Below are 24,561 nucleotides of genomic sequence, written 5' to 3'. Positions count from 1 at the left end.
CAGCTTGATCTGAGCCAACGACACTTCAAAGTTGCTGCATCATATACTGCTTTCAAACCTGCAGTGCTTTGTAGCATTACTTATTGTGTCTTTGAGAGCTCTAAGCTAGTTGTGAGGTATGTAGCATGCCAGAAGTGGAAACAGTACGGAGTTCCACCAATATTAACTGCTGGGAGTAGTTCCCAGATGCACCTAATACTCATCCACTGCCAACTAGAAGGTGTAGTTAACTCTTAGAAGTTCAAAATCCCCATGTTTTCAAATAGGTATCTTCAAAAATAACAGCTGAAAGCTTTTCTCTTCCCCAGGTAGCATGCCTAATCACCATCCATTACACAGCAGTAACCTGAGTGTCAGATCTCAACCTCCTGAGGCTGTGGAGACATCCCCACGCCGCGTGGTTAACTTAATCTTAATTGGCTACAAGTCTTGTGGCATCTTCACTGCCCAGCCTCGGCAGCTCGGGAAAACTCTTCCCTCCTTGCTCTAGCGCCTGGTACAGAAAGGCAGCCCGGCTTCCCAGGCGGCACCCGCGCAGGGGCCGGGCACGCACCTGCCCTAAATTATGCACAAGCACGCGGGTAATAAACGGGCCGGGGCTGTCGCGCCCCCCGAGCCCTGCCTGCGGGCGCCGGCCCGCTCCCCGCCCCTCCCGGGAGCCATGTCTGCCCGCGGCCGCCGCTGCGAAACGGGGCCGGGGCCGCCGCCGCCCGCCCGGGCACCCCCCACCCTCACCCCAGCGCCACCTCCCGCGGCCGCGCCCCCGCTGCGCCCCGCGCGCTGCCCGGCGGAGATGCGCGGCCGCTGCGCACGTGCGGCAGCGGCATGGACCCGGCGGCGGGGCCCGAGGCGGCCACGCTGGTGGCGCGGGGAGAAGGGGGCGGCCGCCGCCGCGCAGGCAGGAGCGTAAGTAGCGCGGGGCAGCGCGGCGTCTCCGCGAGGGTATTTTGGTCTGGAAATGACCGTCGCTGGGTAAGCGGTGCGTAAACGGCGGGGCGGGAGCGAGCCCGGCCTGCGCTGCCCGCGCCTTGGGGACGACTAACGGGAGCGGGGGGCGCCTTCGGTCGGTGCCCAGCGGGGTAGGGAGGGAGGAGAAGCCAGGCTGCTGCACGGCGGCGGCGGGAGCTGGAGTAACTGCCCGCGGCTCCCCCGGGAGCGAGGCAGAGCTCCGGTTGCAGAGCGGCGGCGCCGAGCCCTTCCCCGCTCGGAAAGTTGTTGGTGCGGGTGCAGGAGAGGCCGGCGGCGGGCAGAGCTAAAAATACCGCGGCCGCCGAGCCGGCACCCAGAGGACGGGCGGAGGGCAGCGCCGGCGGAGCCCGCGTGGGGAGCGGCGGGGGCGCCTCAGACCGCCCGGCCCGGCGGGGCCGCGCCGGGGGTGGGGGTGCCGGGGCCGCCCTGCCCTGCCTCGCCCGCCTGCCCCGGGGACAGAGCAGCCCCGGGGCCGCCGTGTCCGCGGGCGCACCTGCCGGCCCCGGCCGCCTTGCGGCCGTGCTGAATCGGCACGGCCCTCCTCGGAGCCGAAGGCTGCCTGGGCGCGGGGTGCTCGCCTAAAACTGAGTCTCGTTCAGGGTATCGGGTGAGGCGCTCCAAAGTCCAGCTTCCCGGTATCACCAGAAAGCCTTAGCAACATTCGTTTAAGAATATTAAAGCTTCCTTATGTGTGCGTGCAACGTTTACCACTTACAAATTTTTTAATTTTAATCTGAGAAGGGGGTTCTAGCTAACTAACCAAAGTACAGTATTCTAAACTGTATTTTGAAAACTGAAATGCAAACTCTCATCATTTAAAAAAATAAAGACAATTTAAGACTTGTAGTAGCTGACACAAATGTTACACTGCATGCTGAACAAGTACGGGAGTTGGGAAAAGCATCCTTCAGAGCACGGTGTCCTGGGATCTGTGGTAAGACCCAAAATGTGGATTTTTACAAGTAAGCAGTTCTCAGGTATCTGGAGGTCTTGGCTGTGAACTTAACATGCAACTGAACTTTCCTGACTGAACACTGATTGCTGTGGTGACAGTCACCTACCTGCCCTTGCGCTGGTGGCAGCGGCGCATGAGCACATGGATGGCAGTGTAGTCAAGGAGCACCTATGAGGGAGGCGTGGTTGCCGCCTTGTTTCCCAGTCACTGTAAAACACATTATTTTTTTTCTTTTGTTAACATTGCCACGAGGTTAATATTTTTCTGAGCAACAGTTTGATTTTTTTTTTTTTTTTTGCGTTCTTGCTTCATTGTGCTTTCGTCTTTTATTTGGCACTGCTGAAGCCTGAGCAAATATTTAAAATAGTGTATGAGGAGACAGGTCATGGAGAAGTTGAAGTTTGTGTTCCAAGAACAGTAAAACTTCGAATCTAGTAAGTCTGAGGTTTTCTGCAGCAGGCTGCATGGTTGAAAAATTCTTGGTATTGAAGTAGTCTCTAAGCCCAGCTATTTGAAACACTTGAAAATAAAGTGGATGTGGGGTTTTCTAATTTGGCAGCGCTTCCGTGATTTGTACTACATTATCTTCCACAGCCTCACGTGCATATAATTTGCCAGTGCTGAAAGGTTTAAGCATTTGCTGGAGTTTTTAATAAACGCTAGGCTATATGTTCTGAATCATTTTGTTCGCAGTATTTTTTGATGGGTCTAACATTGTTGGAGTAGGGCCCTTTAGCAATATTGCATCAGGATTGCCACATAGCACTTGTGAACTCGCGCTTATCATTCGCGAACCCTTTAGGAGCAGCCTGGTAGACCTCCAGGAATATTCTGCTCAGCATCATTAGTTCAGAGTAGTAGCAATTTTTTCTAAGTGTAGGAATGCTTGTGGATGGTAGAGGTAATGGGCACCTAATATGAGGTGTTACCACCAGAAGCTAAATAAAGGCTTATGTCAAAATTTCTGGTTTTTGCTACCAAAGTAATGGTGCAAAATTCTGTGTGTGTGTGGCAGGTTCATTTTAAGAAGCTGGCTAATAATAAGAAATTGGTTTTGGCTTATATAATGAACTCAACAGGGTATATTTCTTACATGAGCCTTTTTTCCTCCTGTATACTTCCTCTTGACCTGACTGAAAACAGGCTGGTTAATGAACTGTGTAATCTCTTAAGAAGTTCCCACATGTGGAAAAAGTTAAAACACTCAGCTGTCCCACAGGGCATGTTTTGAGCCCTCAGGAATGGCAGCCATGGAGCGTGGCAGGCCCCACACGTGCTGGGTTGTACACTGCGGTCCCTGCCCTGGCACCCGAGTGTCTCATCCCTCCTTCACGGGCCATAGTGAGTCTGCGGTGACAGTGTGGGGCGTGAGTCCTGTCACAGCCTAACAGCCATGGGGCAGTCACTCACCCTGCTGTGCCTGTGAGGCTGGTGGAGCTCCATCCAGTCCATCGCCGCTGCTGCTGTGCCCTGTGCTACCTACACAAACCTAGTTCGTGCTCCAAATCTTCATTTTCCAAAGTGAATATACGGCTTTGGCAGTGGACAGAATGTATTGACTCATTAACCTATTGTGACTGCTACAAGTGATATAACTGAAGCTGAGCTTATTAGACCTGCTTAAGCAGGTGTTTCTCCTTTTGAAAGGATTGAGACTTCAGTGAGTGATGAGGCTGGACATAAAATGACAGTGAGCTGTGCCTGAAATTCTAGATCCTTATCAGAGGGGTTTTTTTAAAAAAACAAAACACATTAAAAAGCCATCCACTCTTACGTATTCAGAAGTCAAGAAAGGCGAGCTGTCTTCCATGGTCTACAAAATGACATTCACAACCGACCAGCCACCAAAACACTAACTTTAATGTCTCTTGGGAGTGGCAGTGGTCACTTCTGCTGTTTTCTGTAATCCAGCAGGAGAACTGAGTGGCAGAAAGTAATACTGAGGAAGGTGTGATGGACCCTGAAATGCAAAATCCCTCAAACCAAAGCAGTTCTACCTTTTATTCAACAGCTGATGTGGAAGAAGAAATTGTTAGCAGAGGTGGACTAAAAATGGGATGGGGGGATGGAGAGAGGAGACCTGAGAAGGGAGAGGTACAGGTGTGTCACTGGGGAAAAAGGGCAAATGACGTCTCCACCAGAGAGTGTGTGTGGCAGCAAATTACTGTTGGAGACTTGCATTTGGGTTACAAAACCTAGTTTCTGGGCTTTTTTTTTTTTTTTTTCCTGGTCACAATTTCACTAATCCTTATCCTCACGGGAGCAGGGAGCACACCATTTCACAGGTTTTCACCTAAGTCAGGTCTACCCACAGAGCTGTTGCATCAAATATACGCTACATCTTGCTTCGTTGTGTTAGTGTTATGTTGCCAACAGTTTCCTTTGCTGAGAATGTGCTTATCCAGCATTTTACTTTTTGGTGTGGGGGCTGATGGGATGCTTGCAGCAAAAATCTGTGAGGTTGAAAGAAGTTCAAATGTTCACTTATGCCTCGGTAAATGTTAACTGAGATGCTGTCACTTCAAATTTACTGTTCCTTGGATTGCAACAAGGGGAAGTCTTTCAGACCATTATTCTGCAGCAAGGACATCTGCCTGCGGGAGCAATGCGAAGTAGCATAAGGAGTGTTTAAAACCTAAGGTAAATTAATTTAAAGTAGACTAACAATGGTTGCATCTTTTCTTTGTTTTTCAGAATTGGTCTGGGAGTCTTATTGTAGCCTCTTTAACTGGTGCTTTTGGGTCGTCTTTTCTTTATGGTTACAATCTCTCGGTGGTGAACGCTCCTGCAGTGGTAAGTGACTGACAAAACTAGAATTTAGTATCAGTAGAGGGCAGCCTTGTCCAACTACTGCGCGCTTCTCAACATCCTGCATTTACAATCCTCCTGACGTAGTAGAAGAGGTTAAATCTCATATGGTAACTTTCCTTTGCCTGAATGCTTCTTTCTGCTGTCCGTGAGGCGTTCACATAAATTCAGTAGCTGTCAGAAAACTCAACGCCACTGTTGAGGTGAGTGGTTGCACGTGGTTCGCTTCTCATTATCCCCAAGCTCAGACCATTACTAAATCTTCTTGCGCACATTTGTGTGATAAGGTATTTTTAATATGGTGTCTTTCTGTCTAGTAAGTATTTGGTCGCTCTGTGCACATGTTCAGCAACTTTTGTTTACATCGTTCAGTTCTGGAGGGTTGCACAACATTTCATTCCCACAGTGCTGATATTATAAATAATGCCTCTGTCTTCCTCTTAAATAATGGGCCTCTTCTTTTGCATTTCATGGTGATGCCTTGTTTGGTTCTGAATTCAAAACTGCTGTGTTGGCCATCTGTTTGCTGCAACATATGGAATACGTTTGATGAATAGAGTACTGTGAAATCAGTGTACAATATTTGGGGGGATTTCATTAAAATATCAGTTACCACAAATGGAAATCTGAACATTTTGTTTTTATGCTGGCCGTCTAGAGATCCTCTTAATTCAGTCAAGCACAGCAATAGCCAATTCAGTGGAGTTGCATGCAACACTATTTTGAAAAAGTAGCTAGTAAATTTGGGGAACTAACTGTGGAAATTCCATTTCAGAATAGTTCCTTTCCAAAGCTAGGCTGCTTCTTTTATGGAAATTTCTTATTAAAATAAATGTGTGGCTAGGTTTCCACCTAAACAGGTTGGTCACATTAAAGATGGATGCAATATTTATGCAAATAATGAAAGAATATTTTTTTTAATTTATGTTTCATATATGTATTTTATTTGGTAAACTGATGACCCAAGGGACTAGGAAGAGACTCACCCTGTAGGAAGTTTTAGTTGCCCCATTTGTGACTTCTGGGAGTTTTCTTGAAGTTCCTGGTACTTCTCGTACCAGTAACACAGGGTTGGACAAGTTAGATATTTATTCTAGCATGACCTGTCTAGGCATCACTTCACCTTGCAGTCATCAGAAGATAAACATGGCTTAGAAGAAATGAGCAGGAAGCTGAAATTCTGTGAGCAATGGTATTGATTGTCCTGATGGTATTCCTGCACTGCCTCAATACTGTCAACAGAGCAGTGAGAATGATCTGGTTTCTAAACTTTTAAGCGCCATTTAAAAAATGGGCTGTCCTAGTAATCAGCACTCTCCTGTCACTTTCTACAGGAGTAAAGCAAAGAAAGGATGACAGGACGTGCTTTTTGGAAACACTCAGACAGTTAGATTTCAGCTATGTGATAGATTATAGTGGTGACCAGAGTGTGGGTGGTGAGGTTGAACTGTACTGTGACAAATGCTAAATTCCAGGTGCTGTGGTTAGTAATGCTTTCAGGATTGTCCATTTTTGTTTGAAATCTTTACTGTTGCTTTTGGACTGAAACTGGACACCATGCTGATGTCTTTGGTCATACTGTTGACAGGTATGCTTGAAGTCTCCCTTTTTGCAGCATGGTGTTTCAGTGTTTGATTGGGAACTTCGTGTCTTTCTTATTCATGTTAAGCCATACATTAGCTAGGGCTAAAGAGTGGTCCTACTGTCAAGGAATACATAGCTGTGTAGTTCAAGAATAAAATACCAGTGTGGCCTCTGGTCCTCTCTCTAGCCCCAGGGTTAATCTGTGTCATCCGTTTTCCTAGGACAGGCCACCTTCCTGTCCCTGTCTTTGGAGTTGCAGCAACCGGGTTGAAGGGAAGAGTCTAGGCACTGCTCATAAGCATGGTGTGGAGGAGTGAGCTGTATTGAAGCTGTGCTTTGGCAGCACAAGAAAAGGAACCTTTGCCCCATCTGTTTTTCCCTTGTATGTCAACAAATCAGTCTGCTGCAAGGTGACCCTTTGGGAATGCTGATGTGAGATGACTGAGGAAAACCAAAGGGGAGCAGCTTGAAGCTGTAGATGAACAACAGTCTTGTAAGAGGTTATATTGGGAGTGCAGAAATTCCTTAAAGTTGTAAGCTGAGTTTCATTTATAAACTTGGTAGGTCAAATAACTTGAACTGGTGATATGCAGTTTGCAGCCTGCATTGTATGGGCATCTCTCTCTGGGATGTTGGATATCTTCTACCCCAGTTTACTTCAGTACTATTCCTTTTGATGTCTAAAGTCCTCCAACCTTAGAGAAGGACTGTGTGATGCTTTGAGAGGTACTGGAAAAAATGCTTGATAATGACTGTTGACTAAAACATGGGATGTTTCCAGGATCCTGAAACTGAACACGTCAGCATGGTGAGTGAGCTGGGGAGGAAGGAAGTTCATTTAAGATTGAAGCATTGAAGAACTGTTTGTAAATTCTTGTGTACTTTTCCTTTTGGTGCTGCAAGTTGTGCCACCTCATCAAACCACAGAATACCCCTGCAGTTCTCACCAGTGAACTTTACTGCAGGTCATCTCCTAAGGTAGAGTCAGTCCAGCTTCCTTTTTCTTGCAAGGTGGGAATAAACTTCACCAGCTCTGCTCAGAGCAGAGATCACTTCCCACTCAGTCCCCTACTTTGCTGTGGGAAAGAGCAGTGGCCTATTGGAGGTGTGCTTCCCCCTGCACACATCGCTTCACCGCATGAGGAACCCAGGGTTAGAAGTCTCCATGGGCTTGTTCAAAGAGTTATCAGAACTTACTAAAAGCGTATGGGAGCATTTGACAGTAGGAAGACAAATGCTTTAATTGAATACAAGTCGAAGGTGCCTTTTTCCGAGCTGAATTTCTACAATTCTATGATTGTGGGCAAGCTCTGTAGAACAGTGATGTGCTTTGTGTGGGAAGTGAAGACTCTGCTACTTACTGCCATGCAGCACTTGCTCGCTTCCTGCAGGCAGCTGCAGTGCTGCGTTTGTTTTAGAGCTGACACGGGGAAAGTGAGACTATTGCAAAAATCATAGCCTGCTGTCAGGCAGTGCAGTAGTTATCATTCTGTGTGAGTGACCCTTGTAACTAGGGGTGAGGTTATTTTCCTTTAAAGACCAGCTCATCTCTTCCCTTGATGTAAGTTATTTACACTTAAAAGAGACAAGGAAAATATTTCCATTATATTTAAAACATATCCCTTATATATATAAAGATATATAAATCCCTTATATTTCCCACCCTAGCACTGCTACCTTAATGAACTGAGGCAGCAGAATACAAGGTCCTGATAACAGTCAGCTACCATTCCTTGTAGACTTTAGTTAGGGGCTAAAATTTTTGTATACAGGTTTATGCCATTAATGTTGTTCAGATATCTGATTAAAATCCCAAAGGAGCCTTTCTACAGAATTCAGTGCATTCAAATTCAGTGGATTTGTTGGATCAGATTTGTTTCATGTGCAACTCTGCAAAACCTGCATGTGTTATTAGCTTCCCATCTATTGACAGTGGGAATCCAGACACAGGTGATGTACATGCCAGCACATTTATCTGTTACTATTGAGTGTTGTAGTTTGTACTTTCTTTTCTTGAATATTTGCAGTTATTTGGTGTCTTCTTGTAAATAAGAAAGCTATGCTGAGAAAATTAGTCATTAACACAAGGGGAGAATAATTTGCATACTATTTTTAGCCATTATCATTAGCAAGAAATGCTAATAGTGCTCTAAAAATGTTTTCTCTTGGTATTCATTACTACCAGAAATGAACTTCAAATAAACAAGATATCTGAATCTAAATATAATCTGAGTATTGATGTTAAAGAGATAAGATGTATTACTTGATTTAATGGGAGATTCATTTGGCAGTTTACTGTGAGATTCTTCTAAATGGACCAAGCACCAAATTGACTTTTTTTTTCTTTTTTGTGTTTTTTTCTGTCTGTTTGTATAGAAACATATAAGAGAGGATGGGAGAAATACCTGTTCTCCTTTTAATTCAGGGCACAAGAGACCTACTAGAAACTTTACAGAAGGAAGGCAGGAAGTGGTATGCTCTACCTCCACCTTAGGTACTTTGCAGGTGGAGAGGTGGTGTTTCAGACTAAACAAAGTCCTCAAATCCAGTAGTCCATGTGTCCAAGGCTGGAATACCTGAAGTTTGAAGTTCCTAGTTTGAACAGGGAAAATGTGCTGTTAGGCTTATACTGCTGAGTTCTGACCCAGGATAATTTAGTACCTATGACATGCTGGAGGAAATCTGAGAAGAAACTGGAGAAAAGTGTAAAGATGAAACTTTGTGGTACTGTAGAGCTTGTTGGCTGACACAGAATGTGTGAGAGTGTTACATGAGTGTGCTGTGCCCTTCCGCAGTAGTGACCACCTGGTACTGTATCCACGCCAGAGCATCAGACACCACAGTGGCATCAGAGCTTTGCTTGGTTTCAAAATGGGAACAGCATAAAAATGAGGAAGCTTGACTAAAAAGAAAATAAATAGGCGATGTCTCTGCAAGCGATACAGAGACTATGTAAAAGTGTCGTGCTGGAGCTGACATCTTTACCTTTTAGACAGATGAAGAAACTTTGGTGTAATTAAACATCAGGGAAGGGAAGTTGTTAGAAGGCACCCTTCAAAAACCTGCAGTTGTGCTCATGTGAGGAAAGCAGAAAAAGAATATGAGCTCTGGCACATTGAAGGCTAAAAAATGAGCTGGTCCTGGAGTTTGGGTACTTTCAGCGGGCACAAAAAGTGTCCAGAGGGCTTGGGGATTTAAGGCTTATAGATGAAGCTGAGAAAGGATGTTCAGAAAATACAAGGACAGAACAAGAAACCTCAAGATATGGAATAAATTCAGCGATAATTTTGTGTCAAGTTGCTGGAATACCTCAACATTTGTTCAAGACTGAAAAAATAACTTTCTATTGCAGTTCAGCTTCTTTTCAAATAACCTCAGTAACAGAGGGACTGAGAGGGTTAATGTGATTTTAAGAAGAAAGTTTTTAGGGGGAAAATTTGGAACATACACGCTAAGAATTAATTATTTGTACCTGACAAGATAGCAGAAACTGTAGTGGAAAAGTGAGAATTTGGGGAAGAGCTGGTATGGCTTTTGCAAAGGAGAACTGTAACTCAGGCATCTGTCAGAGTTCTCCAGAGATTCAAGAGACACTTGGACTTTCAAAAGATACCCTGGAAGGGCCCTTATGGAAGGCTCTTAAGAAAATTAAGCTGCCATGAGAGAATAGTGTAGGTCTCAGATAGCTGAAGAGTTAGAAGATAGGTCTCAGGTTTTCATTTCTTAAGAGAACCAGCTTGTCTGGCAGATAGATTCGTATCAGGGTCTTAGGTGTCTGATTTCATGTTTGATACATGTTTCATTACTGAAAAGAAATTGCAGCTATAACATATAGAAGTGATTTGGGATTCTGAAATTTAACAGTGTCAGACAACTAGCTCTTTTTGACTAATATTGTGGTCCTTTTTTTTCCCCCCAACAGTATCAAACCAACAGCTGTCAGATCTTGCCTTCCTCCTCTAACAGATACTTGTCTTGGCTGTAAATTCTTTGGGAGAAAAATGTTATCTTTCATTGCTTGGCTTAGTAGGTCCTTGATTTTGTATGGCTGCCAGATGTGACAGTGTCATAAATACAGTGCAAAAGTGGACACAGCCTCCCTTCTTCCCTCAGTCCATGAATGCTAATTGTTTTCAATTCTCTCTTTCTTTTTTTCCTAGTGTTATGCTAAAGAATTTGTAGAATCACTCACTTTCACAATACTGGCCCTTTGGAAAAAATAGACTAGTGAAAAGCACTTAACTTTGAATAAATCTGAGATCTGCATTCTAGGACTGAAACACAAAATAGAGATGATAAATGTTGTTTCATGGTGAGCACGGTGTAGGGTTTTGCCAAAAGGATTCCTACTTCTATAACTTTTAAGGCATCTTTAAAAATTTTCCAGGGAATTTCCTAAGTTACATGTGAACTCCCACACACACCCCCAAACCTATCAACATAAGGCTTTTGGTGCTGTGTCCTTGTAAGACAAGCCAAACTCTTAATGTCAGTCATGTTGCCATCTGGCAGGAATTGGTTGCAACTCCCTTCCTCTTCATTACCTTTGCATTTCTACCCATTCACCAACTTCTTCAAGACATTTTTGCCTCTACCTGCTACTGGAGCCTCCTTTCCTTCCTTAGTTCCAAGTTATTGGCACTGTAGATCCAATAGATGTAAAACTATTTGCTCTGTTCTAGTATAAGGACAGCTGAGCACCACGCAGCCACTCGCTCACTCCTTCCCTCTTAGGGATAGGGAGGAGAAAATAAAACAAAAGGCTCGGAGATCGAGGCAAGGACAGAGAGGGATGACTCACCAGTTAGGGTCACAGGCAAGAGACAGACTTGATTGGGGAGCGAAAAAGAACATCAATTTAATTTGAATACCACCACCACCACTAATTTACCAATCAGAGTAGGACAGTGAGAAATTCAATCACATCTTAAAAACACCTTCCCCCCACCCCTCCATTGTTCCTGGACCTAACTTTATTCCTGATTTCTCTACCTCCTCCTCCCAGGTGGTGCAGGGGGCAGGGGATGGGAGTTGTAGTAAGTTCATCACCCATTGTTTCTGCTGCTCCTTTCTCCTCAGGGTGGGGGGATGACTCCTCACACTTTTTCCCGTCTCCAGTGTGGGGTCCCTCCCACAGGAGACAGTCCTGCATGAACTTCTCTGACGTGGGTCCTTCCGACGGGCTGCAGCTCTTCATGAACTGCGCCAGTGTGGGTCCCTGCCCCAGGCTGCAGCTCTTCAGAAACAGACTGCTCCAGTGCAGGCTTCCCTCAGAGTCCCGGCCTTCTTCAGGCACAGCCACCTGCTCCAGCGTGGGGTCCTCCACAGGCTGCAGGGGGGCATCTGCTCCACCAGTGGCCTCCATGGGCTGCAGGGGCACAGCCTGCCCTCTCACCACAGGCTGCAGGGGGGTGTCTGCTCTGGCGCACCTCCTGCCTTTCCTCCTTCTCCTTTCTTCCACTGACCTTGGTGTTTGCGGAGGTATATCCCTCAACTCCTACTCCCAGGTTCCCCTTCTTAAATATGTTATTGCAGAGGTGCAGCCACCATCGCTGATGGGCTTAGCTTTGGACAGAGGCGGGTCTGCCTGGGAGCCAGGGAAACTTCTAGAAGCTTCTCACAGGGGTTACCGCTGTAGCCCCTCCCCTGCTACCAAAACCCCGCCACACACAAACCCAACACGGCTCTTAACGTGAGACTGTGATTAATGATCATTGACTAATGGTAGTTAGCATTTAAGAATTGGTGAATGTTCTTTTTTAGTAAAGTCATGGCAAATACTAGGCAGTGCGGTTTGCCTTGGCTAGTCCAAAACACTAGGATGTGATACATCACCTGTCTGAGGTTAAAAGTACGTATGTGAGCAGTGAATGGAGCTCAGCTGATGTGCAGTACCTTGGCAAGTGTGGGTGATGTGGTTTTGTGGAGTCTCTCTCCTTAAAGATATTAAAAAAACCCCAGTCACGGTCCTGGGCAAGCGGCTCCTTGTGGCCCTGCCTGAGCAGGGGGGTTGGACAAGATGGTCTCCAGAGGTCCAAGCTCAACCATTCTGTGATTCTGTGTTTGAGCCCTTAGCCCCAGTTCAGGCTGAAGGGTTTACATACACGTACACAGTAAGGCTAAAGCAAACTGTTGTTAATGTTGTAACAACAGCCTAAATGGTAACATCCTTGCTTTATAGGAGTTTCTGTTTTATAAGCCTCTTCTACATTCGTGCCTACCTGTGGTTTTTACCTCATCTTGTTTATGACCAGCAGGTAGTTAATCATATGTATGCTTTGACTGGTTCAGTTAGTCTATATTACAATTGCATCTGCAAGTGAGGCCTCATTTTTTGGAGAAGGGAGATAGAAGAGCAAGAGTGATTCCTGCAAGCAAGCTACTGGTTTTTTTTAAATTCTGTTTCTCTCACTTGTGTTCTTAAAGTGTGATTTTTTTTTTTTTTTTTTTTTTTTTTTTTTACATTTTGTATTTTCTTTCAGTATATCAAGAAGTTTTACAATGAAACTTGGGAAAGAAGATATGGCTTCTCAGTGGATGAAAGCACACTGACTCTCCTTTGGTCCATAACTGTTTCTATTTTTGCCATTGGTGGCCTTGTGGGTGCCATTATCGTTACCCCAATAGTGAAGTTCTTCGGACGGTAAGTGTGTTGGAAAACTTGTATTTTCTAAAGCAGTTTCTCACTTAGTCTTTCTAGAAGGCTTTACTCTTATTTTTTTTAAAAACCCTCTTCACCAGAATGCAAATGTAAACATCTTCAAATTATGAATGCTCATTTCTAAGAGTTATGAATTTTCAAGAGTAAGATTAGTACCTTTCTCTCTGGACTTACGGTGCATCATTTGAGTCACAGAAGCCATTTATTCTGAATGGGCAGCGGGTTGAGATGTTGAGGAGGTTGAATTGTCAAGAGTGCAAAAGGAAAATACCATAGAATAGGAAAAATTCCGCAAAGGATTGACAGATTCTTGTCTCATGAGTCTGCTGAGTATCTCACTGTACACAAATAAGCTATCAACGTGTCTCATTTGCTTCTCAACAACATTTGTTGTTATGCAGTCATAAAAATTTGCTCTTTTTGTTTTTTCTTCCTTGTGTCCACTTAAAGTACAGTTTGAAGAACTAAGCGAGGGTGAAGTTTGTGTTTGGTCTTCCCCCAGCTTGAGGATGCCTTCCCTGATCAATACAATGCAGTTTTTGACCAAGTCTTGACCATAGGGAATATGAGTATTTTAGGAATGTTTGTGCTGGTGTGTGTTTGCATTTTTGCTGCAGGTATTAACTAGATATTTCTGTCAAATTTTTGTTTCATACAGTCTTCCAAAGAGAATTTCAGAAGTAATTTGTAATTTACCTATGTTTAGAAGGGCATGGAAAAAGAAAAATGATTATAGTATTCACCTTAACTGCTCATTTGGCTTTTCCTTAATTGTAAATTCTATATAATTTGGTAATTTTTTCTCAGTTAAATCACTGGAGGCTTAAATATAAGCATTCACCTCCAGTGTTCTTACTTTTCTGTTCTGACTATTTCCATCCCTTTAGACTGTGCTCTCCTAGGCCTGTTTGTCATTCTCCCAACTCTTCCACATCCCATTTTTTCACCTCAAAGGGTACATTTTCAGGTTGTTCCATTTCATGCTTACAGAAAGTCAGTATTCTCTGCTCTGTAAATCTGTTATCCATTCTTCATTTATTTATTCTGTCCCTTCACTTCACCATTTGATTTTCAATTCTTAAATATTTTTCATAGTCACTTTTTTTTTTAGGTTTGGAGTTTCTTCTGCCAAATCATCAATTTGGCTTTTACACACTTCTTAAATATATGAAACTGTGCCTGACTCAGACTGATTAATTCCCAGAATTGTCGCTGAGTCGTCTTTACTTTATTAAAAAGTGAAGTAAAAGATGGGCTCATAGAAGCCTTGAATTTTTGGTGAAGAGTAGAACAGCTTTGTGTGCAGGTTTGTTAAAGTGGTGTCTGATCTCAGTCATACATATACCACTTTGATGGGAGCGGATTATATTTCAATGGCAGAGCTTTAAATCTTGCAGACTCTGCCCCTGTTTATTACGTTTATCCCTGTTAAATCATGAAAACAGCTCTTTTATAGACATGGTGTGCAAGTACTTGATTATAGATGGGAAGGGATTGCATCTCTTGGGGACACTGGATAAAGGCAGCTCATCAAAGTGTGGTTCTTGAATTTGATGTTCACACTGCAGTGTGTTCGTCTGGTCTAGGAAACCAGACTGACATATCAGTACGGTAATTGAGGAGCACATTGTTAAATGTTGACAGAACAATAAAATACTTTGCTGTTAAATTGTTGAAGTGTAGGTTGGAGGGTTGTATGCATGATGAAGCTGAGCTCCATTTATACTGACACAGAATAATGAACTAAGGGGGATCAAAAGCATTAGTCACAAATCATGTATGACTTTAAAAGAGCACTCTTGAATCATACTGCTCTAAGGTTAATAACGTAATTTCCAAATTACTGGATTTCTAGGCCCTACTTAGTCCAAGAGAGATGTAGAGTAATTTTTTGAAAGAAAGCCTTCATCCACATAAGCCTAAATCCCATGTTCAGATGTGTCTTTGACACTTCATAGCAGTATGCTCATTGGATTGCTTAGCCCACTGCTGGGGAGGCATTGGCAAGAGAGGAACAAGGCCTTCCCTCAAGCACAGTGAACTGTTTTGAGTATGAAGTGATTAAGGGAATTTGTCTGGATTATTTTAGTAATGCTACAACTTTGTTATTCTGAAGTCATCTGCTGTAGTTGAAATGCTGATCTGGTATTCAATCTGTTACTGGCTTTTAGTTAAACACCTAGTTTAAAGAGCACACAGCTTGTTATTTAAACACCTAGTTTCCTTACTGTACTGTTTGTATAAGGTATTATATTTGCTCCCAAGTGGAGCTTTTAGAGTCTTTCTTATTACTGAATTTTGAGACAACAATACATTTTTGATGAAACTTTAATTCTATCATTTTCCTAGTTGCAAGTTTTAGACAAAAATATTATTAATTTAAATCTCTAATTAAATCTATTACAGCCATGGAGGGCACATAGTTGCTAGGATTCTGTTCTGGCCTCTGGAACTATCCAATATCGTGAAAGCAAATGACAACCTTGAAATCACAAAAGATTAATCATATGTGATTTTGCAAAAAGCCAAGGACAATTCTGAGGAAGAGATTCTCAAGTTATTTCAATATCCAAAATGCCTAAAAAAGAAAAAGGCAGAAAAAATCCTTAAAGCTTAGCTCTATTTGTGTCTAGCTGATGGGTGAACTGTCTGTCTCTGCTGGGATGCTTATAAAAGCTGATTTCCACTGAGCAAATTTCTCTTCTCTTAGGACTACTTCAGATTGAGTACAGGATTGGAAGTTACATTTCTGCAGCAGTACGGATAGTCTGAGAACCGGTTTTGACAATAAGTTGCAAAACTTACTGTTTGGCTTAGGATGTAGCTGCTTGTGACAAATGCTCTGTGCTCAATCAAAAGTTTTTGAAAGTATTTTCCTTTTGCAATGCAAAAACGCTTTATTTCTTTTGGCTGGAGAGAATTCTGAATTATTTGAATGGAAGGAACAAAAATCTTCATATATAAACAAATGCTCGTCTAGTATTTTTAGTGCAGTAGCTCCAGCAGAATGGTGTGGGGCTCTGGACTGGAACTTGGAGTCCAGTCTCCGTTTCCCAGGTCTAGCACTGTTTTGCATGTTAGCTTTAGGTTAGGTCCGCTGCTCTATCTATTCCTCTGTTTACCCAGTTACAGAAATAGGGGTATTGACATGCTCTATAACCTTCAGCAGGACTGAAAAATGAAATGTGCTGTGTGAGAACTAGGTATGATATTTATACTTCACTAGGCTTCATGTACCATTTGGACAATTGCTTGACCAGGTTCTGATTTGGGATGTGAGAGCGATGATTAGGCTGACCAACACATCAGTGTGTGTCTTTTCTTAGGGTGGCTTTAATGTTGAAGTTTGCATGCTTACACTTTGTAAGTGTGGTGAGCACAGTTATCTGACAAGATTGGATCTTTGATTGGTTCTTTTCAAAGGAAAGGTGTCTGCTGTGGTGCTTTTTGAAGTGTGGTGTCTTTATATCACTTATATTAGAGCTATACAAGCAGTGGTTTGTTGGGGTTTTTTGATTCATTTCTTTTTGCTGTGCCTTGTTGCCAAGGTAATAATCCTGGCCTATGTGACCAGGAAAGCATAGGGTTTTTGTATGATTGTAGCAATTTTGAATATGACCTGACTGGAAGTAAATTCAGACAGATGGGGAGTTTGAAGAGTTTTGCTGTAGTTTTTTCTTAGGAGCTATGATGAGAAGTGGTTCCTACTGTTTATGGTTGTGGTAGCTTGGCCCCAGCTGTCAGCCGAGCACCCACCCAGCTGCTCGTCACTCCCCAACCCCTAAGTGGACTGGAGGGACTGGGAAGAAATAGGAGAAACAGGAGCAAGAAGACTCATGGGTCAAACTAAAGAAAGGGAAACACCCATTACTGTCAGAGGCAAAAGAGGCTCAACTTGGGGAATTTAATTTATTGCCAGTTAGCATAAGTATTTAATTACTGATCAGATATTATGAAACAAGACAAACATTAGGATACCTTTCCTTTCACTTTCCCAGGCTTTGTACCACGGCAGGTCACACTCAGTCTCTTCAGTGAGAGAATGGGCAGTGCAGGGGGTTGGGGTTAGTGTGTAACAACTTCTCTGTGCTGCTCCTTGCTTCTTACTCTTCTTGTATGCTCCAGTGTGTGAGTCCTCCATGGGCCACAGTCCCTCTGGGGATGTATCTGCTCAGTCCTGCAGCACTTTGTCCTCTACTGACCTTCTTACTCCCTCATTCTGTCTCCTCATAGAAGCCACCCCTGCAGCCCCTTCACTTCCAAAACCTTGCCACAGACACCCAGCACAGTGTTTTCATCACCAAAAATTTAAATGCTTTACATAGTAACACTCTAAACAATGTGTTACTTCCTTGTTTTTATTTTTTTTTTCAATCTGTCAAGGACAAAATCCTTTGTTTTTATCTTGGTTAGTTAGGCTGTGCTTTTCTGTTCTTTGATGCATAGCATAAGGGGTCACCGGCCAACATTTCTGAAAAGATACATATTTTGTAGGTTTCATTTAAATTAAAGAGGAAGAAAGTTGTATCTTCAGATGAATGTATAGCACTTGTGTGACCTTTTTCCATTTTTGGCATTATTTATATCACTTCAACCCCCTCAAATTATATTGATTTGAAAAATCTGTTTCAAACAGTGAAATCATCACTCTTGACAGCTATGTTGTATAAACATATACTTTAAATGAGCTGTATCTCATTTTTTTGATCTTCAAACCATGTTATTCATTTAGTGTTCAAAAGTCACTAGAAAGCAGGAAAGGTAATTAAAAATACAAGTATTAAAAATATTTCCTATCAAAAACGTACTGGAGTGTTGTAAGAAGTTGGATGACTTGTTCAATGGGTGGGAGATTTCCAGCTGGTACCTATGTGTCGATGAATGAGGACTGCTGGGTCAGTTTGTTACCTGCTTTGGAAAAGAAAAGGGTAGACAGCCTTTCTGGTCATTCCTCTTCTTTTGCATGGTATTTACAATACATAGAGATTGAAAATCCATTGAGAATACTTACAAATTTAATACCACTTCAGTTTTTTTAATAAAATGGGTGTATTCTCATCCTGTGTCATTTACTGTCAAAGTTAATGGATTTCTCATAATTTACATCATCAGTTGTGTTTAACTCCAGGTAAATTTGTTTTCAGATCAGTTGTTTCCTTCATATGTTGTTGCGTGATTTGAGGCTTCGGTATTGGGTTGTACCTCTAGAGCCAAGTTGTACCTTTAGAAACAACACTGTGCTTAATTACGTGACTGCAAAACCTGGTAAAGACAAAGCTCTGTTGCTTTACCATGTATGAGGTGACTCACAGATGGAAAACATAGGGTATGATCATTCTCTTGCCACGTAATTGTGAAAATTATGGTGTTTTGTCTTGTGTTAGATCATAAGCAATTCAAAGCATCTATCTTGTTGTGATGTGCTGTAAAGAGGCCACCACATCTCCAGCAGATATCCCTGGCACTCTGCCTGGGAATCGTAAGAAACTTTTCAGTTGCTCACAAGGCTGAACCTGATGATAATGGCTTCTCCAGCCATTCACTTGCAGGCTGCCATTTAGCAAAAAGCCACTTAAATCCCAATTCATGGAGATATGTGTATAAGGTAGCAGTGATTCTCTGAGTTCTGGGTGGGTTTTCTACTTCATCTTTCAATAGAGTCATTGCAGCAGAGCTATTGATCTTATATCTTTAACCACTCTTCTTCCATGTGTTCAGGAAATGAGACCTTGGATGTCAGTGTTTGAGTCTGACTGTCAGAAGCCCATGAAATCCTACATATCATTTCTTTTGTAAAGTATTTCTTTCTGAAGAAGTTATGAGACTTAGGAGTCACTTTTGAATTAATCAGTCCCTTAAACTTGAGCAGAAAGTTCTGAAAGATGAAAACTAAGAAATACAGCTGTACAGCTGTTGGTACAGTATGAATAAAAAGTTGAGATGTTTTGAAATTTTTAAAATACATTTTTGTAATTTTGTTTATTTTTTCCAACAAAGTAATAATTTTCAGTAAAGAATATTTCTTTTCTTAGATTTTTTTTTTCATGTTTTATTTGACTGCTATAGAATGAAATAATTTAAAAATCGGGGGAAAAAAATGTAAATTTTTATTTTGGTTAATTTCAACAATTTTTGGAAAAGGGTTGATTTTTATCACTCATGTGAGCCCAAGTGTTTTTTCTAACTCTACAAGTATTAAGTAATTTTCCTTAATGTATGTTTTTAATATCATGAATTTAAGGGTGAATTATAGTGACATAAATATGTCAGTGTGGGTAGTTCTCAAAATGGTAAAAACTGCAGGTAGCATGAAAATGCCTGTAGTTATATCAGCTTATTGCTATTTGAAGTATATTCTCTGGTTCCTACGTACATACATTTACCCAGAGTTGGCTTGTTTATATTCATATACAGAGTCTCAGGCATGGCGCTTGGGTTCTTAAGATGCGTAGGATGGCTAATTGCCGTGCCTTTGAAGTACAGCTCTTTAGTTAACTATGATATGTTTTATTTTAAAGCTGTGGTATAGGTTTGGAAGTGTATCCATTTGGGTATAGTATTGTATTTTGGAACTCTACATCCAAGAGGCAGTATTTGTTAGGCACTTTTTGTTTTTATTTAGGGATATTTAAGAATAATAGCCTAGAATATGACTAGATTTAACTGTTGTGATGCTGGTATCTACATAAAATATCTTTTCCTTTTAGGAAATGTACGTTGCTGCTCAATAATGTGTTTGCAGTGACAGCTGCGTTGTTGATGTCTCTCTCCTTGTTGGTGGGATCATTTGAAATGCTCATATTGGGCCGCATTATAATGGGTGTTGATGCAGGTAAGCTTTTATCATGCTGTATATATCTGAAATGCTTGCGCCATGCATAATCCTTCTCCTTTCCCCCAGTAAGATCTGTCTTTACATTAAAGAGGCATTTCAGGGACTAGCCACACTGATTTCACTGGGACAAAACAGCAGACTAAACGTCGGAGGATCTGATGTTTGGAGAAGACACTGGAATGGATGCTAGCTGCTGTGTCCACCCTGGTTGTTCCTCCCCCTTTCCTCCTCTGGCCCCAGTAGAGCGTATCTGTATTCATGCCATGAAAATCCTTTGACTAGGAGGGTGTAGTGTATTTGTTAAAGCTGCTTGCTGCTTTGTGTTTAGAAGTTGTTGGATCCCATGCTAGTATCAGTAGGATTAAATGAAAGGTTTGGTACATCATCATTTGCTCCTAGTAACACGGTCTTCCCTCTTTAAAAGTAAACTATGGAGGCACTGCTGCACCAGAGTAGTCTAGCAGTGAGGGTCTCGGCAGCTTCACAGATCTCTAGCTGGTGAGTAATGTTTACCTAATGTGGAGGCAGACTTGATGAATTAAGATTGTTTCACACTCTCAGTGTAATTACATGACTCTAAATGGAAAGTGCCTTGACTTTTGCATCCCTGAGCCCCCTTTCTGACAAGCTTTGGCTATGTTTATAGTAAGCCCAAACTATGGTTGTTTGAAAGTGCATGTGTCTATCACATGCAATATGAAGTTCATAGGTAATTTTGGTGCTGACTGCTAATTTTTGTTTCAGATTACCACCAAGCGACCAAACTTCTGGAGCTGTATAAATATTGTCAGTGTACTAACCAGGGCTGTGCATTTGTTTTCTCCTGGCTTCAAGCAGCATTCTCACACTTACTTTATGCCTGTGTGGTGGTTTAACCTTGGGGCTGCTACAGGGGAAAACCAATTCTGGCTCAGCCAGACCCGGTACAGCCTGCTATTAAGAGTTCATTGCAGCTGTAAGCCTGTATTGAGAGAAACATCTGCTAATACCATTTACAGTAAAAATATTTTATCTGACAGTGTCTGCTCCCTGCCTGATGCATTGGGGTGTTTTTTCCTTACTTGCACCAGTGCTAACGTGATTTTGCTTGCTTTGGGATGAGCAAATTTAAAACGTAAAATCCGTTCTGGTGATTCTCATCGCTGAGTAACCTTTGGTGCTTCTCATCAAATAGCAGTCTACGCACATCACTAGATCTGTAACAGATAATCAATCCCATGGTTATTAAATGATGCAAGAGTAATTAGACATGCAGAGAAGATAATTCATATTATCTGTGGATAGATATGATTCTGTTCTTTGCATGGTTTTATGCCACTCTTGTGAGCAGGTTAGCATTCAGACTCCTTTCAGTAGATGTTTGTTTTGTACCTGGCATAATGAAAAGTCAATATATCGTTTTTTCCTTCCTTCGTAGGCATTTCTCTGAGTGCCCTTCCCATGTATTTGAGTGAAATATCTCCTAAGGAAATCCGTGGTTCATTGGGTCAGGTCACAGCGATTTTCATCTGTGTTGGTGTTTTCACTGGTCAAGTTTTGGGACTGCCAGAAATATTTGGACAAGTAAGTATTTAACAGATGTTTTCTGTGAAAGAACACAAGAATGCCTGAAGTTTTATATTTTCATATTTTGACTTGAGTTCCTTACAAAAGTGGAAAACAGAAACACTGTTTTTTTGTTTTGAAGCACTTTGAAGAGTGGTTTCTTCCACGTCTTTTAAAAGCACGTACATGTGACTAAGTTTGGTAGATGTGGCAAGCAGTTCTAACAGCTTGAGCGGCTTGTGTGTGGGCATATGCAGGTTCCCCCTGCCCCTTTCTTGATGTACATTTATTTTTGCTGGTTTCCAGTTTCTTTGAGTAACATGGAAGTGCTTAAGAGTTTTTGCGTTTTTCATTTATAATTTTTCAGTGTGAGATAGAACTGAAAAAGTCTTGGTTAGAGTTCATACGAGGATCTGAATAGGAAGACTCTTGCTCAATGATTATAGTGTTCCTTGTAATGCACTCCTAATTTTAGACTAGGAGGTGGAAGAGCAGAGTTAATATATACGTTTATGGAAAGAGACTATCTATTCTGATACAAAAAGTTCTGTCATAGGTTGAGATTAACTTGGTGGCCACTGGATGTCGTCATTACTCTGAATAAATGAAGTCGAGGTTTATTCAAACTTGGAAATACTTTTCATCCAGAGATGAATCTTCAAGGTGGAGTGGAGGAAACATGTGCAGCAATCCTCTCGCAATGAAACCTGACCTAAGAATCCCTTCCGACAGCCAGCAAAAGTAGTAAACAGTTGAAAAGTGAGGAGGGCATGTTCTCCTTCTGTGTCCATCCGAATTCAACTCCTTTGTAAATACACAATACCATCCTCCCTGACACTTTTATTTTTGTCTGACCAGCTCTCCTATTCTGTCCCTTTATCCTTGGGCTCACTTACCCTGTTTAGCTCTCCTGAAGGCAAATGGTTTTATTCAATTTACCCTTTACTGAAGGACAGATTACTTCCCCCCAGCCAAAGCAACAGATTTTAGGAAAAAGCTTAAAATGGCTTTCACTGACCTTCATTGTGTGACTTCTACAGATCTCCCTTCTCTTGCTTTGAATGCTGTTCTGTTACAAACGAGCATATTAAATGTCAAGAGGCTGATTCAACTGCTTAGAATATATGTCAGCCCTTATATAGTAGGGGTTTTTTTGTTTTTTTTTTTTTTAATATGCATACACTTTTAAAAGTGAGGTGTCATGCAAATTCTTATTTCCCTGTTAGGTCTTTGGGATATTTTGAATAGGACATACTTATTCCTTGATTTCAGCTCACTCTTGCTCTTTTTATTCTCTTCACCCCTTCCCTTCCTCCCAATTGTTGTCACTACCAAATCATGGTTGCGTTTCTGCTTCTACAGCCTGCTTTAGTATGCAGTTAATTAATATTACACCATTACAGATAGCCAGCCATTAATTTATGGAGGAAGAAATATGCTTTATCAGTAGAATTAGTTCTTTTCAAGATGGGTAACATCAGCATGTAAAATGAGCAAAGTTTTGGCTGCTAAAAATTAGCGTATTTCCAGCAAAATTATTGGATCCAACTTGAATTTTCCAGTTGGGTATGTGGGTGTATTTTCCTTTTGATGTATTAATAAAATTTAGCACAGAGAGGAAACCTCAGGCTGTTTGAAATATGATTCCCTAGTGCAGTCTTATCCTACTTTGAAGGCCTTATCAACATTTGGTTTCAGTCAAGCCAGGATTTTCTTCTCTAGCTTCATGTGGTTCCCATTGAACTCGGTGGGAGCTTTGCACCAGGAACAGCAGTCGTTGCAAGAGGACATTCCTGCAGAGGTTATGTGTGATGAGTTATTCACTTCTGTTGAAGCTGGGAGGCGACAGACATGGTGTCCTTCTGAGTTTTTTAGTCCTTGCAACACTTTCCCCTCTCCCCTCCCCAGCAAACACCTTGCTCAAATTTCTGTCACTTTGTTCAATGAAGTTCAAAAGTAGGTTCAAGATGTTTGCAGGCTATTTTCTAGTTGTAGGCTTCTCTCTGATGGATGTCATGACTTCTGTTCACTAATGATGTAAAAGCTTCTTATCAAATCATTCCCATATTTCATTTTTTTTCCTCCCTTTTCTTCTGTTGGAGAAATCTTTGTTGCATTTGAAGTGAAGCAGTACTCCAGATCCACAGCCACTGTATTTTGGAGACAGCTATATATTCATGGTGTCTTACTGATCTCAGCTGTAACTGGAAAGCAAACTCTTGCTTTCCTCAGAAGCCTGCAGTCATTTGCATTATACTTAAGCCATTCTGTAATATGGCAATCTGTGGTTGAATTCTACCCTTGTAAATTCATAAATTGCTTAAAGCAAATAGACAGGAAAGTTGTGATGAGTAGGAGCTTGTCACCAGTGATCACCATTCTGCGCAACTGCTTTGGAAAAACACCTTTGTTAAGTCTGTCTAACAATGTCCAGCATTTTAATGATTGTGGTGTAAAACCTCACAGGAATATTTTTTTGTTGCTCTGTGGTGGTTGATTGTTTCTATCAGAATTTGTTGTAAATAATACTAGTTCAAATACTTATCTTCTGTCATGGTTTCATAAGAGTTTTCTCCTGAGCTCTTATCTATTATGTGTCACTTGAGCAAATCTAAGAGGTTATTAACCATAGTGCCTAAGCAGTGATGTTTTTGAAGAAAGGAGGGGCAAAGACCAAGTTGGACATCTTGCTGGAAGAGACTCTTTGGAACAGGAATGGGCGTGGGAAGGTCTGCTGGCATGGCCGAGGTCCTGCCTTGTAGGAGGAGGTGACAGCAACATTGCTTGTGTGGCCGGATAAATAGAGAAAAGGGAGAGGAACTGACTGCACCATATTAACACAAGAAAGAAGAACTGCAGAAGGAACAGAGAGATTTAATCTCAAGGACAATATTGTTACAAGAATAACTTTTTATAAATGTTCTGTGAATAATTGTATGCTGAAATTCAGCAGGCTGATGTTTAGAACAGACTCCCAGCTGAAGTAGCTTGAGCAGAAAATTTAACTTTTAAATTGGAACTCGATGCATTTATCTGGGTTATATGAGGTTGTTGCCTTCAGCAGTTCTGTAGAAGTCTCTCCACAGAAAAAAAAAGTGTTTATGTAGGCTGTGGGGCATAGCCTTACAAGCATTTATTAACAACCTCATTGATAACTTCCTCCGTTATTGAATGCAACAATGTTCCTTTAAACATGGACTTGTG

At 41.9% G+C, this 24,561-nt stretch overlaps 1 protein-coding gene across 3 annotated transcripts in view; it reads left to right on the top strand.

The window, feature by feature from the left end:
• Nucleotides 1-805: 805 nt before the first annotated feature.
• Nucleotides 806-24,561, top strand: part of SLC2A9 (solute carrier family 2 member 9) — a 108,595-nt gene continuing 84,839 nt past the window's right edge. For all 3 annotated transcript variants that reach the window (XM_074865772.1, XM_074865775.1, XM_074865773.1), the window contains exons 1-5: nt 806-906; nt 4,619-4,717; nt 12,799-12,959; nt 19,685-19,809; nt 21,230-21,375. In XM_074865772.1, the coding sequence (XP_074721873.1) occupies nt 826-906; nt 4,619-4,717; nt 12,799-12,959; nt 19,685-19,809; nt 21,230-21,375 (612 nt within the window). In that variant the 5' untranslated portion in view covers nt 806-825. The remainder of the gene's footprint in view (nt 907-4,618; nt 4,718-12,798; nt 12,960-19,684; nt 19,810-21,229; nt 21,376-24,561) is intronic.

The sequence above is a fragment of the Strix uralensis genome, chromosome 4 (genome assembly GCF_047716275.1).
Source record: "Strix uralensis isolate ZFMK-TIS-50842 chromosome 4, bStrUra1, whole genome shotgun sequence".
In the NCBI taxonomy this organism is placed as follows: Eukaryota; Metazoa; Chordata; class Aves; order Strigiformes; family Strigidae; genus Strix; species Strix uralensis.
This window is presented reverse-complemented; position numbering and strand designations above follow the sequence as displayed.